The 12,359-nt window shown below is 34.1% G+C and overlaps 1 protein-coding gene across 3 annotated transcripts; it reads left to right on the forward strand.

The window, feature by feature from the left end:
• Window positions 1-3,869: 3,869 nt before the first annotated feature.
• Window positions 3,870-10,422, forward strand: LOC112518295 (probable F-box protein At2g36090). 3 transcript variants are annotated; one of them, XM_025125941.1, is made up of 4 exons: window positions 3,870-3,913; window positions 3,991-4,210; window positions 7,402-7,973; window positions 9,635-10,422. In XM_025125941.1, the coding sequence occupies exons 3-4, from the start codon at window positions 7,436-7,438 to the stop codon at window positions 10,231-10,233; spliced, it is 1,137 nt and encodes a 378-aa protein (XP_024981709.1). In that variant the 5' UTR covers window positions 3,870-3,913; window positions 3,991-4,210; window positions 7,402-7,435; the 3' UTR covers window positions 10,234-10,422. The 3 variants fall into 3 exon arrangements, with proteins under 3 accessions (XP_024981709.1, XP_024981710.1, XP_024981711.1); XM_025125942.1 differs by having other exon boundaries at window positions 3,875-4,210; XM_025125943.1 differs by having other exon boundaries at window positions 3,875-4,068; window positions 7,422-7,973.
• The last annotated feature ends 1,937 nt before the right edge of the window (window positions 10,423-12,359 follow it).

The following is a 12,359-nucleotide window of genomic DNA, read 5'->3' on the forward strand; positions in this document are numbered from 1 at the left end:
TATTTTGGCAAAACCTCTAAAATGTGGTTATTTTGTGGCAAAGGGTTGTGTAAACCGGTTATTTTTATAAATTTCCCTTATATCAATATAAATAAATAATAATATAAAACATTAAAATTAAACTGTATCTCATTATATTATAAAAAAATGCTTAAAATAGAAGTAACATAGGTGAACCTCATTAAATGCATATGAAAATATATATTTTTATATATCTATTTTGGAAAATTAGGTGTTGGGTAATTATTGAACCAACAAGACTTAGCATCACAATTGATGATTGTGGGGATGCATCATACATACATACATGGCGGGGATGCATCATCCATACATGATGGGGATCCATCAACCATCAACCAACAACCAACATAAGATCATATTTGCTATTTATCTAAAATTTATTTTAATAAAAATATAATTAATTAATTAATATAGTAATTAAATAGCCAATTATATTCGATTTATTAATAAAAATAGGTTGATATAAGCTTATGTCTTTTATATATATATCCAACAGATTCTTTATAATTTTTAAAAAAATAAATTGTATGAAAAAGTAACGTATATTAACTGAATTCATATTTTGAGTAACATACCTTGAAAACTTTCATTTTGGTACTTAAGATGTAAAGTTTTAAACATTTAAATACTCGGATAACTGGTTGAAGCATGAACCGATTACCATGTTGATGTGGCGAGTGATGTAGTATCCGGTTAATACTTCATCAAATAATACTGGGTTGGATACCACATCAACATGGTAACTGGTTAATACTTCAACCAGTTACCCGAGTATTTAAATGTTTAAAACTTTACATATTATGTACCAAAATGAAAGTTTTCAATGTACGTTACCCAAAATAAGAATTACATTAAAGTACGTTACTTTTTTTAATACAATTTGCCCTTTTAATTTTAAAGATTTAAACATTAATTATATTATTAAAATATTGTATAATTTTATTATTCGGAGATATTTTTTAAACAACTTTATATCAGATAAAAATTAAATCTTCTGGGTGAGAATTAATTAAAAAAATCATTTCTTTTTCCACACATTACGTTCTAAAAAATTTATTTAATGTTGCGTTCTCGAATTTTGGAAGATAGTGTTGGGAGGAAAATCAACGTTATTTTCTTACCTTTTTTTTCCTCTTTAAAAAAACTCAAAAATACCGGATTTTTTCTCTTTCTTATACTTTCTTTTCCTTTCTCTTCCTTTCATTTGTAAAAAAAGAGTCAAGAACACAACGTAAACTTGAAGTTTTCACTTATTTTTCTATTTTAAAAGATATAAAGAATTTGTTAGAGCGAAATTTATATATATATATATATATATATAAGTATTTGACAAAAACTTTTAAAAATTATTCTTTATGCATAAAGTACTGTGTATTAATGCATATTACTTAAAATTTAAGAACAAGTAAATTGTGCGTAAGTACAACTTATTAAAACTTCATTTTTGAATTCGTATAACTTATTACAGATAAAAATAATCAAATATAGGATAAACATATCATTTTAAATATAAAAAATCTAAATATAATTATGATAATCATTATCTTTATAGAAAAATTTATTGTAAGTCAAAAATAAACTACTTTCATTATTTGACTTAAATTAAATTATTAAAAAAAATGAATTAAATAAATTATAAAAAAACGATAACTTTTAAATAGTTAATTTGATATTAATAAAATTTATTTTTATTCAAAAGTAAAAACATTATCTTTCTCAAAACCACATTATATCAACAAAGACAAAAAAATAAAACGAAACATTAAAAAAATGTATCTCGCTGTATTACACGATCACCTTCTAGTATACAATAAACCGGATTTATAAATCTCGACTTGATTTCCTATCGTGCTTTCCGAGCCTTATGCATATGTTAATATGCATGTTTTTCTCGTCAAGTTTTGGTATATATGTTTTAGTTAACCAACATGATACTGATAGATATTCTGAAGCTGTCCAAGCTTATTAATTAAGTTCACTTTAACAAACGTAATTCTGATGTATATTTTCGAGCTCTAGATTCCAGCATACATTTTTTTCAAACTAAACTCGAAAACTGCATTAAGAAAAACCCGTCAAGCTATGATTTGTCGTTTTTTCGTCCCTACAATTTTGAATTACAAGACGTTCATTGTACTTTGTAAAAACGTTCAGGTTTTCTCTTGAATGAGGGGCACTTTTGTCATTTATTGATTTTTTTGTGGTTCATGTGGTTATTGATTGCGTAAAAGACAATAATATCGATAAAATAACGAAAATTTCCTCATTTAACATAATTTTTGACGGGTGTTAGAGATGGATACCAAATCTGGACGTTTGTATAAAACACAATGGCCACCTTGTAATTTAAACTGCATGGACCTTGTAATCTAGAAGTTGTTTGGTTGGTTTTTCATTAAGTTTTATATGAATAAAGATGTTTATGTGAATTAATTTGTCTGTATAAATTGAGAAAATTTTTGTTTGTGAGAGTTTTTTTTTCATATATATCTATACTATATTATAAAGCATTTGACAAAAACTCGTAAAAACCATTTTTATGCATGGAGTACTGTATACTGATGCATATTACTTAAAATTCAACATTACAAGTAAATAATACATAAGGACAACTTTAAAGCTCCATGTTTGAATTCGTGTAACTAACTTCGGATAAACATAATCAAATAGAGGATAAACATCTCATTTTAAAATCTAAAAAATCTAAAATATAATTAGGATAATTATCGAGTTCTAACAAAATAATTAATTATTATCTTTATAAGAAAATTATATTATTAAATCAAATATAAAGTACTTTGTTATTGAACCTAAATTAAATTATAATAAAAAAATTGAATTAAAGATTACCCAAAAAGTTAATTTGATACTAATATCAATATATTTTTGTCAAATTTTTTATGAAATCTTCAAATTTATATTTTATTCAAAAATAAAAATATCATATTTTTTTTCAAAATCACATAAAACCACACTATAACATCGATCGAGATAAATAATAAAATAAAATATTAAAATCAAGATGTATCTCGCTGCATTGTGCGAGCACCCTTCTAGTATATATATAAAGAGCATGCTTTCTAATTGGAAGTAAAAGGTTTGGAAAAAGAACTTGGATTTTTTGTATAAAATCAACTAAAAGCTTACTAAATAACCCACTTTTATCATTAAGCCACTACCAAAAAATCATGTATAATTGACGGAATAAGCTGTGAGATTTATTAAACTTATTAAGCTACTAACAAACAGACTCTTACTGTTAATTTATTGTAATTATTCTAAGGAGGAGACTAAATGCACCATACCCAATACTTTCTTCTTCACACACATCAACATTAAGGGGCCGTTTACCCATACACTTATCCGGTAAGACTTAACGGTAAAATTTAACTCTATCGCTTACTTATCGGGTAAGATTTTAGTCTAACTAAACGACAACGTATGTAACAATCCATCCGGTAAGCACTAACTGTGGTAAGAGTTGTCGCCATTACTTACAGGGTAAGACTCTCGGTCCTTGTCTTTGCTTTTATCAGGTAAGATTATTTATCCTCATCATATTCATTCGGTAAAAAAAAATACGACTTGATAAACGATTACCTTTGTAAACCGCCCCTAAAATTCATTTTCTAATAGATCGATTTTAACATTATCCCTTTAATTTGATTAAGCATCAACATGTAAAGCTTCTAGAAGCCTGTGTTTGGGGTGGGGTGGGGTGGGGTGGGGTGGCGTGGGGTTCCATAAAACAGCCAAACATGTACGTATATATATATATATACATTCATTCATCTAGTGTTTCTATCTTTTTGTTGCCATCAAATCACACCATTACCAAAATTTCGATTGAACCAGTGGTCTTTTTACTCTCAAATTTCTAAAATCGAATTGGGTGACCTAACAATCTACGATTCCGAACACCTTTTATCTTCCTTTTAGTTTCAATTTCTGTCATAATTCTCTCATCAGATCGCCTGGTGAATTTTTCAGTTTCCTTTTCTACCTGCCGAATAATCCGATCGAGGCTCGTATGGGTGTTTTCTGAAGGTCAGTTCTCTTATGATTTCGTTGATTTTTGGTTATGATTTCGGTGTCATTTGTTACTATTACCGTAGCGATTTCAGAGGTGTAATTAATGGAATTCATGGAAACTTGATTGGTTTATGTCTCACATGGGTCTTTTCTGCAGGTCAGTTCTCTTATGATTTTGTTGTTTTTTGATTTTTTTTTCATCACGATTTGGGTGTGGATTTGTTAATATTTGCAAATCGCATTATTGTACTGTTGTTTCCAGAGCGATTTCCTTGTGATGATTCTTATGTTTGTCGTATTTCAGAGGTGTTTATGCCTTATAGTCTATGATTCGACTGAAATTATTGATGAAATTGGTTGATTTTGCTATAGATGATCTTATAGGGCAAAGCTTTAGATGATCTTAAATCCATTGATTTTGCTCTTAATAACGAAATTGAGAATTTTGAGCTTGTAAATTACGCTTGATTTCAGACGATTTAGCATTTGGGATAGAATTTCTATTTCATTGATGCTGTTCTGAACATCTTCATCTTGTTAGAATATGGTCGATGGAGGGATGAGGATGTGATTTTTGGTCCCATTATTTTAGGTAGAGCTGTTTACGGGTCAGCCACCCTGTCCGGCCCGCTAGAAAAGTGGGCTTTGACTACCGTTCTTGAATAAATGGGTGGGCTTGGACCGACTTGTTACTAACAAATGGGTGGGCCTGGACCGACTTGTTACTAACAAATGGGCAGGCCATGGGCGGTGCAAAAGAAAATACGGGGATAAGGCTCATGAAATAAATTGGGGATCAACTATGTAAAATGAATAGCATCTTAAGGTTTTGAAAGGAGCTTTATTTGGGAAGTGATATTGAAATTATAGTCTTTTTTTATCTAGCTTTTTTCGGTTATTATCGTTATTTTTAAGCGGAAAGCAACCTTCACTTCACATTTTACCAAAATAATATCGTGTTTGAGGTTGAACATGGTGGCTTTAGGTATTTTTGAGGATATGGCCCCTGATAGGTAACGTAGCTGAGTAGGGTGGGGATTTGTAGCTAGTGTTAATGGGAGGAAGGGAGCAAGAGAGTTAGAGGATGTGGGATAGGTGATTTAGGGATTGTTTGGTTGGATTCCCAATAAGTCATGTATGGATAAAGCTGTCAGTGTGGATTAATTTGTTTGTATAAATTGGGAAGGTTTTTGCTCGGGAGAGTTTTTTCATAAATGGAAGAAGCGTGGTTTTTAATTGGGAGGTATAGGTTTAGAAAAACTTGACTTTCTGCATAAAGCTCCCCTCTAGAAGCGTACTGGATAAGCTACTTTCTATATTGTTAAGCCACTACCAAACAGTCATGTATAGTTGACCGAATAAGTTGCGAGTCTCATTATGCTCTTTAAGCTGCTAACGAATAATCCCGTAATTGTATATAACCTTTAATGAGATTTTAATTAAATCCTTGACCTCTTGATCTATTAAAAAAATGGTTCCGTAATCATGAGAATGTCATGGATTTAATTAAAATCTCATTTAAGGTCATATACCTAAAGACACCATGGGAAATGGGGGCTATGTAGCTCAATGACCATCTCCAGAAGCTCGTTTTGCAAAATGCCCCTCTAGTGTATTTCTAACCTTTTTATGAGAGCAAATTATTTTGAACCAAGAGCATACCGCCTTAAATGCAGGTCAGACGAAGGTCATTGAGCTAATTCTGTTTTAGAAGGTCATGTTCCTAATTGAAAACTCATTTAAGATCATTTATCCAAAGGACCCTAGGATAGGGTTAGGGTCTGTTCATTAAGAGCCTCGCTAAGAGGCAAGGGTTGTTTGGCAACAAAAAAAGAACCTCTTAATGGTTACAAAAGGCTCTTAACCATTTAGGGGCTAGGGCTCCCCTCAACGATTCAGAGGGGTCTTCTTCCATTTTTGCCCTCCTTCCTCCTTCCTCCTTCCTCCTTCCAGTCGATCTCGTCTCCTCCCACCCTCCTTCCTCCTTCCAGTCGATCTCGCCTCCTCTCCCGAGTTGCTGCTGTGTCGCCTTCTTCCCAACCCCTCTCTTCACGCACGTCGCTTCTATTCCACAGTCGCCRTCCCCGTCTCCGGTAGCYTCCKCYTCCATCGTCTCCGCCTCCACCAGCGAGTATTTAAGGTTGGGTCCTTGTCTGTGCTTTCCTCGACACCGCCGAATCTAACCATCATGCTTTGAAATCGTTCTTCCTCTCGTTCCTTGCTTCGTCGCACAAGAAATTCATTCCCTATCTCTGAGCTCTTTGTGAACCTCGAAACTGATATCTCTTATAAGAAATCGGCAGATTTTAACGACCATAGTGATAACATRGCGTTTGATTGTGTTCAGGCTGRTCACCGGAGTTAATCCATCGGATACGAAACTCCAATCGAAAGGTCCAGGAACAAGGGCAAGAATTTAGGGTTTAGATGATTCTCGATGATAATTTATTAGAGAGGGTTAAAATGGTAATTTATTATCATTCATAGAACAGTTACCAAACAACATTATTTCATTCAGCACTTAACCAATTTGACCCTCTCAACCATTCTGACCTCTTAACTATTCTGCACTAAATCATTCAGCAACTGCCAAACAGCCCCTTAGTAAGAGGATGTTTTTTTGGTTTTCCATTGACTCCTGTATGGATAAAGCTGTCTATATGGATTAATTTGTTTGTATAGATCGGGAAGGTTTTTGTCTGAAAGGTTATTTCATTGATGGGATAAGCGTGTTTTTTAATTATGGGGGGCTAGGTTTGGGAAAAACTTTGTTTTCTGCATAAAGTCCCCCAAGAAACTTACTGTATAAGCCACTTTTTATTTCATTAAGCCACTACCAAATAGTCATGTATAGCTTAAGCCACTACCAAATAGTCGTGTATAGCTGACAGAATAAGCTGTGATCCCATTAAGTCCATTAAGCTCATTAAGTCGATAGTTAGGTTACGGAGCCCTAAGTTAGACCGGGATTGTGTAGTTTCCTTTGGTTTTATTTTTCTCATACTTGCTTCTATCCTTATGTTATTGCTTACTTTTTAACTAGCTTTTCAAAATTTATCACATCTGTTTTTCTTTCTTTCACACACTTTTCACACGTTAGTCTTCACAGAAACAACCACTATTATTTGGGGTGGAGGTCAGATTGTCGTACATCATACGCCTAGACACGACCTCCGACGGAATGTCGAGATGAAAATGTGGCCTTGCTTTTGACGCTATAGGATGGAATTTTCTTCATCCATCCTTTCAGTTTTCAGAATTTTGTGTTTATAGAAGATTAACGACTTCTATTTGAACGTTTATGAGTCCTTATTTGTGGTTAGTTATTTGTTTTTTTTCCGACTGTAGTTAAAAGAATACCTATACAGATGATTAGGGGACTATGAAAATGTCGGTTTCACCGATCGAAAATATGGGTACGTTAAGCAGCGATCTCTTTTACGACATACTAAAACGTCTCGATGGTGCGACCCTAGCCAGTGCGTCGTGTGCTTGTGCGGCATTTAGTTCGATGTCTAAAGAAGAGCGGTTATGGGAAGACGTGTGTTCTTCGATGTGGCCTTCGACAAAAAGGGATGACGTCAAGAATTTGATATCATCCATCGGAGGGTTTAAAAAGTTTTATGCAGATTGTTTCCCGCTTATTGTAAACACGGAGGTTCCAGAATTCAGATGGAGTGATTATCCCGAATATCCCGAAGAACTGACCGAAGCCGAATACTACGGCGATATCGATGAGTTCGAAAATGTTTCACCATCGGATTTTGTGTCGATTGTGGATATCAGATATAAAGATAAAACGATTTGCTCGAAAGTCATTTGGGGCATACCAAATGCAAATGGTTTTAATGGTTGGTTTTCCAACTGTCCATTTCGAATAGATCTTTTTACGTTTTCAGGTAGAGGCGAGGATCACACAGGTACCTTCTCCCCCCATGTTCTTATGTTCTATTTCCACGTATTTTTTGAGCAAGATTTTATCTTTTTCTCGCACACTTTGCACAAGCCGGGGTGGTATTCATGGAATTATGGAAACAACCAATCTACTCTTTGGGTTAGAGGTCAGGTATGCGTATCCCACCCCGGAACCCACATTCGTTGGGATGTTCTGGGTTTGGTTTGGTTAAAATCTGTGAATAAATGATCTCTTTCTAGACAATTTTGCATCTTTCTGGTGCATACATAGTTTGATCATTCCTTTGTTCCTGCAAAAACTCAACAAGTAAGCTTTGGATTCAAATATGTCTGAGTCATCGACTTTAAAGAACGTCAAATATGTCTGGCTTTATGGTTTGTTTTCCATTAAATCTTGTATGGATAAAACTGCCTATGTGGATTAATCTATTTATAGATTGGGAAAATTTTTGTTTGGGAGAGCTTTTTATAGATAAAATGAACATGTTTTTTTAATTGGAAGGGGTAGGTTTGGAAAAAAAAACTTGGTTTTCTGTATAAAGCTCCCCCCTAGAAGCTTACTGAATGAGCCACTTTCTATATTATTAAGTCACTACCAAACAGTCATCTATAACTGACCACATAAGTTACGAGTCCCATTAAGCTGCTAAGAAAGAGGCCCTAAACGTTCAATAGACTGCTTTATACCTGTAAAGAGTTGTGTGTCATAGGTAAACGTATTACAATAAGTTGATGGGACGTACTCGGGCATCTTAACGAGTTTTTTCAGAAACTTTTGAAATTGAAGTTTCTTATTAGGTGTTTTATAGGATTTTTTTTACTTTTGGGAAGTGTCGTATGAACACATCTTTTTGTAGGATGTTTATTTTTATATGACACTTTTTTCAAATAATGTCATATAAGGATTGTTAATGTGAGAAGCGTAAGAAGGGATCTCCACTATTGGATACACATTAGGATAAAATGCACCGAGATGCACTTGATCAATCCCTATATCAAGCGCGATTAGGTGGGTTTAAGATTAAATGTGATCAAGGGTCCAGATCCCTTTTTACGCTTCTCATCTTAACTCTCTTTCTCACACGATCCTTCGCATGCCATATAAAAAGACCAATAGGACGTTTTATTTTGAAAAAAACTTGTTAAGATGCTCAAAAGCGTCCTATCAACTTATACAATTGTTTGGTTATATAAACTTTAATAGGACACAAGCAATCTATTATAGCATTGGGTGTTTGGTTGGTTTTCATTAAGTCATGTATGGATAAAGCTTTCAGTGTAGATTAATTATTCTGTATAAATTGGAAGGATTTTTGTTTGGGAGGATTTCTTCATGAATGGAAGGAGCGTGTTTTTAATTGGGAGGAGCAGGTTTGGAATTTTTTTGTATAAAGCTCCCCCTGGAAGCTAACTAAATAAGTCATTTTCTAATATCAATTGAGCCACTATCAAATAGTCATATGTATAATTGACCGAATAAGTTGCGAGTCCCATTAAGTTCATTAAGCTACTAATAGACAGACCTTTAGACATATTAGGCGTACTGTAAATCCGATTTTGTGTAGTGACAGGTTTCTGACAACTTGCAAAGAAAACCGTTACTTGAAATTTTGGGTTTAATCGTTTCTTGAAATGTCGAACAAGTCTTGACCTGCAATATGTGCAGGCGGTGTTACTCTTTCGGTGGTGGATGGTCTGCCGCCCGTAACCTCCATGGAAAGAGAGAGGAAAGACGGGAAGCTTTGGCAAGAGCTTCGTGACGGGATTAGACTCAGTTGGATAGTCGTTAACACGAAAGCGAAGCAAGCGGCCAATTTATCAAGCTGGAGTCCGTTGGGCGGTCAACGGCATTGGCCGACCGACAACGATTTCTTGCTTCGGTTCGGATCCATCCTCCCTGCCAAAGACATTCTTCCGTGTCAAATGGTCGAATGCATTCTCGCCATGAAGTTTCGGGTCACCGAGGCGAGTGGGGTCCACACGACCCTCGAACTGACCGAGCTTTGTATGCAGCTCGGTGACATGGATGGGGCCCATGTCAACGGGCGGAATAGTTTGCTCGTGCTTAAAGAAGCGCTAAGCTGTAATAGGAGTAGGAATTACAACTTAGCGCTCGAGTCTTGCCATTTGTACTCGAAAGTGCAAAACGAGATGAAGGAAGAAAAAATGCGATATGAAAGCATGTTGGATCGATTGTTTATTTTAGGCGGGATCACCGCTTTTGTGACGTTATGTTGCTATTTTCTTCGAGCGTTTGTTTCTTGATTTCCAACCTCTTTCATTGTTCGTCTTGAAATGTCCGTGTCAGAAGTCGTTATTCTTTTACGTGATAATGAACTTCTGAAGACGATGGTGTACATAGAATTTACTTGTGTTTTCGGCACTTTCTTTTGGTTCCTCGTGTGAGGTGTTAATGAATCGAGTCGAGTAGCTGGTTGTTGGATCCCCACTTGAGAAAATAATAGGGAAATTGACTGAAAAAGTCAATCTCATCAAGCAAATTTACTTTTTAGCCACTTTGCTAAACTCCGGCTAAAATGGAAATTCTATTGAAAAAGTGGCTAAAAAGTGAAGTTGGTTGGGAAGATTGACTATTTTAGTCAATTTCCCAAAATAATACCGGACTTGAGCTCGGTGCTCTAGCCCGAAGTTTGTTTCCAGATGTTCGAGCTTGATGCTCGTTCAACAAATTTGACCTTTACATCGTGCGTATGATTCTAATTTTATAAGCTTGTTTTTGGACTCCAATTCGAGATCAATTAACTCGTTTATCGACTCGAGCTTGATAATTTGCAAACATGTTTGGTTCCAAATGTGTATGCTCTAGTAGTTTGGTTCGACTCGACTTGACTCAACTCGAAAAATCTAATCGAGATGATTTATGAACATGTTTGGTTTGAAAGTGTGTGTGATCGAATGGTTTGACTCAGCTCGGCTTGACTTGACTCAACTTGAAAGAATTTAATCAAGATTTCAAGCAAGTCGACTTAAAATTTTTAGTCGAGCCTTCAAATGAGTTGAGTCGAATATTGGGTTATGGAGCTTAACTCATTAAGTTAAACGAGTTATATTTTATATTGAAGATCGGTTGAATTCATGAATTACTAAACTTAAACATAAAATACACGAACTGAAGCTCGAATGACTCGTTAAATACTCGAATCCTTTAACAACCCACACACAACAGCTTAATCAATAAGTTGATCTAAATTTTATAATTTCCCGTTAAGTTTTTCTTTTTCATTAAGCAGTTTTTATATGATCTTATAATTTTTGTCTTAATTCAGAAAAAAATATATTAAACATTTATTACAAATATTTATAGATATTAATTTAATGAAAAGTTTATTAATTTATTTCTGTTATGTAATCCTTGTATGAATAAGTTATTAAATTCAATAATTATAATTAGGAAAAATTCACTATTTTGATTATATATTAATAATCTCATATTTCAACTTAATTTCACTTGAACAAAATATAAAACAGGGTTAGCTATTTATCTAACAAAAACATAATTAAAAGCAATTAAATGGTCTTTGGCCTAGCGGTATGTGAGTCTTTGGCATCCTAGGAAATCAGGGGTTCAAATCTCACCAAAGGTGAGAAAGATTCGGCAATTTATTTGTTTTATTTGTCGTATATAAATATTATATACTTAAAAAACATAATTGAAAACATAAAACAACATTCCGACATAAATATGAAGCATGTATACATAAACATATCATAAAAACATCGTAACATAAAGAGTTATGCTTTCAAAAGGTAGGAATAAAAACATCGTTTTCTTTTACTGATTTGACACGACCTGTGTCATGCCTTCTGAGCACATGCACCACCCGTGCAACCTTCTGCCTAACATGCACGATCATGCCGCTTTGCGTTGGTCTTGGCACGATTCATGCAATTTTCATCAACACTTTTTCGTTATCTTTTTCCATTCTTTTGTCTTTATTGCACATTTTCAATGGGATTCTGCTTGATCTTGTTTACCAAAGTGTACCCCATCGCCGTATAATCAGCCTAAAACTCAACAAAAACCGTCGGTTTCCCAAACGTGACACCCGACTATTAAATGGATGATGAATGTGATACAATTTACCCTAAATTTTATTTACATTTTAACCAAGTTAAGATGCACCCTTTGAAAAACGTCGTAACTCGTATGACTCGATGCTTGACCTCGCCACCATGCCACGACTCACGTCATTTAGAACATTTTGTGTTAGATTATTTGGACAACAGATTATATTTATGTTAATGAATTTATAATTAAAACTTCAACTTTTAAGATGTTGGTATAAAACCCTACCAACCAACAAAAGTTGGTACCAATTTAGTACCAAGTAGAGTTGGCCGATATACAATATAATATTTACATACCAATT

This window comes from Cynara cardunculus (genome assembly GCF_001531365.2).
Source record: "Cynara cardunculus var. scolymus isolate 2C chromosome LG 9, CcrdV1, whole genome shotgun sequence".
Lineage (NCBI taxonomy): Eukaryota > Viridiplantae > Streptophyta > Magnoliopsida > Asterales > Asteraceae > Cynara > Cynara cardunculus.

What these genes read in the sequence shown, in the direction of transcription:
- LOC112518295 (XM_025125941.1), top strand. Translation starts at nt 7,436, where the DNA reads ATGAAAATGTCGGTTTCACCGATCGAAAATATGGGTACGTTAAGCAGC. An exon ending in TAGAGGCGAGGATCACACAG is followed by an intron (nt 7,974 to 9,634) that starts GTACCTTCTCCC and finishes CAATATGTGCAG; the next exon opens with GCGGTGTTACTCTTTCGGTG.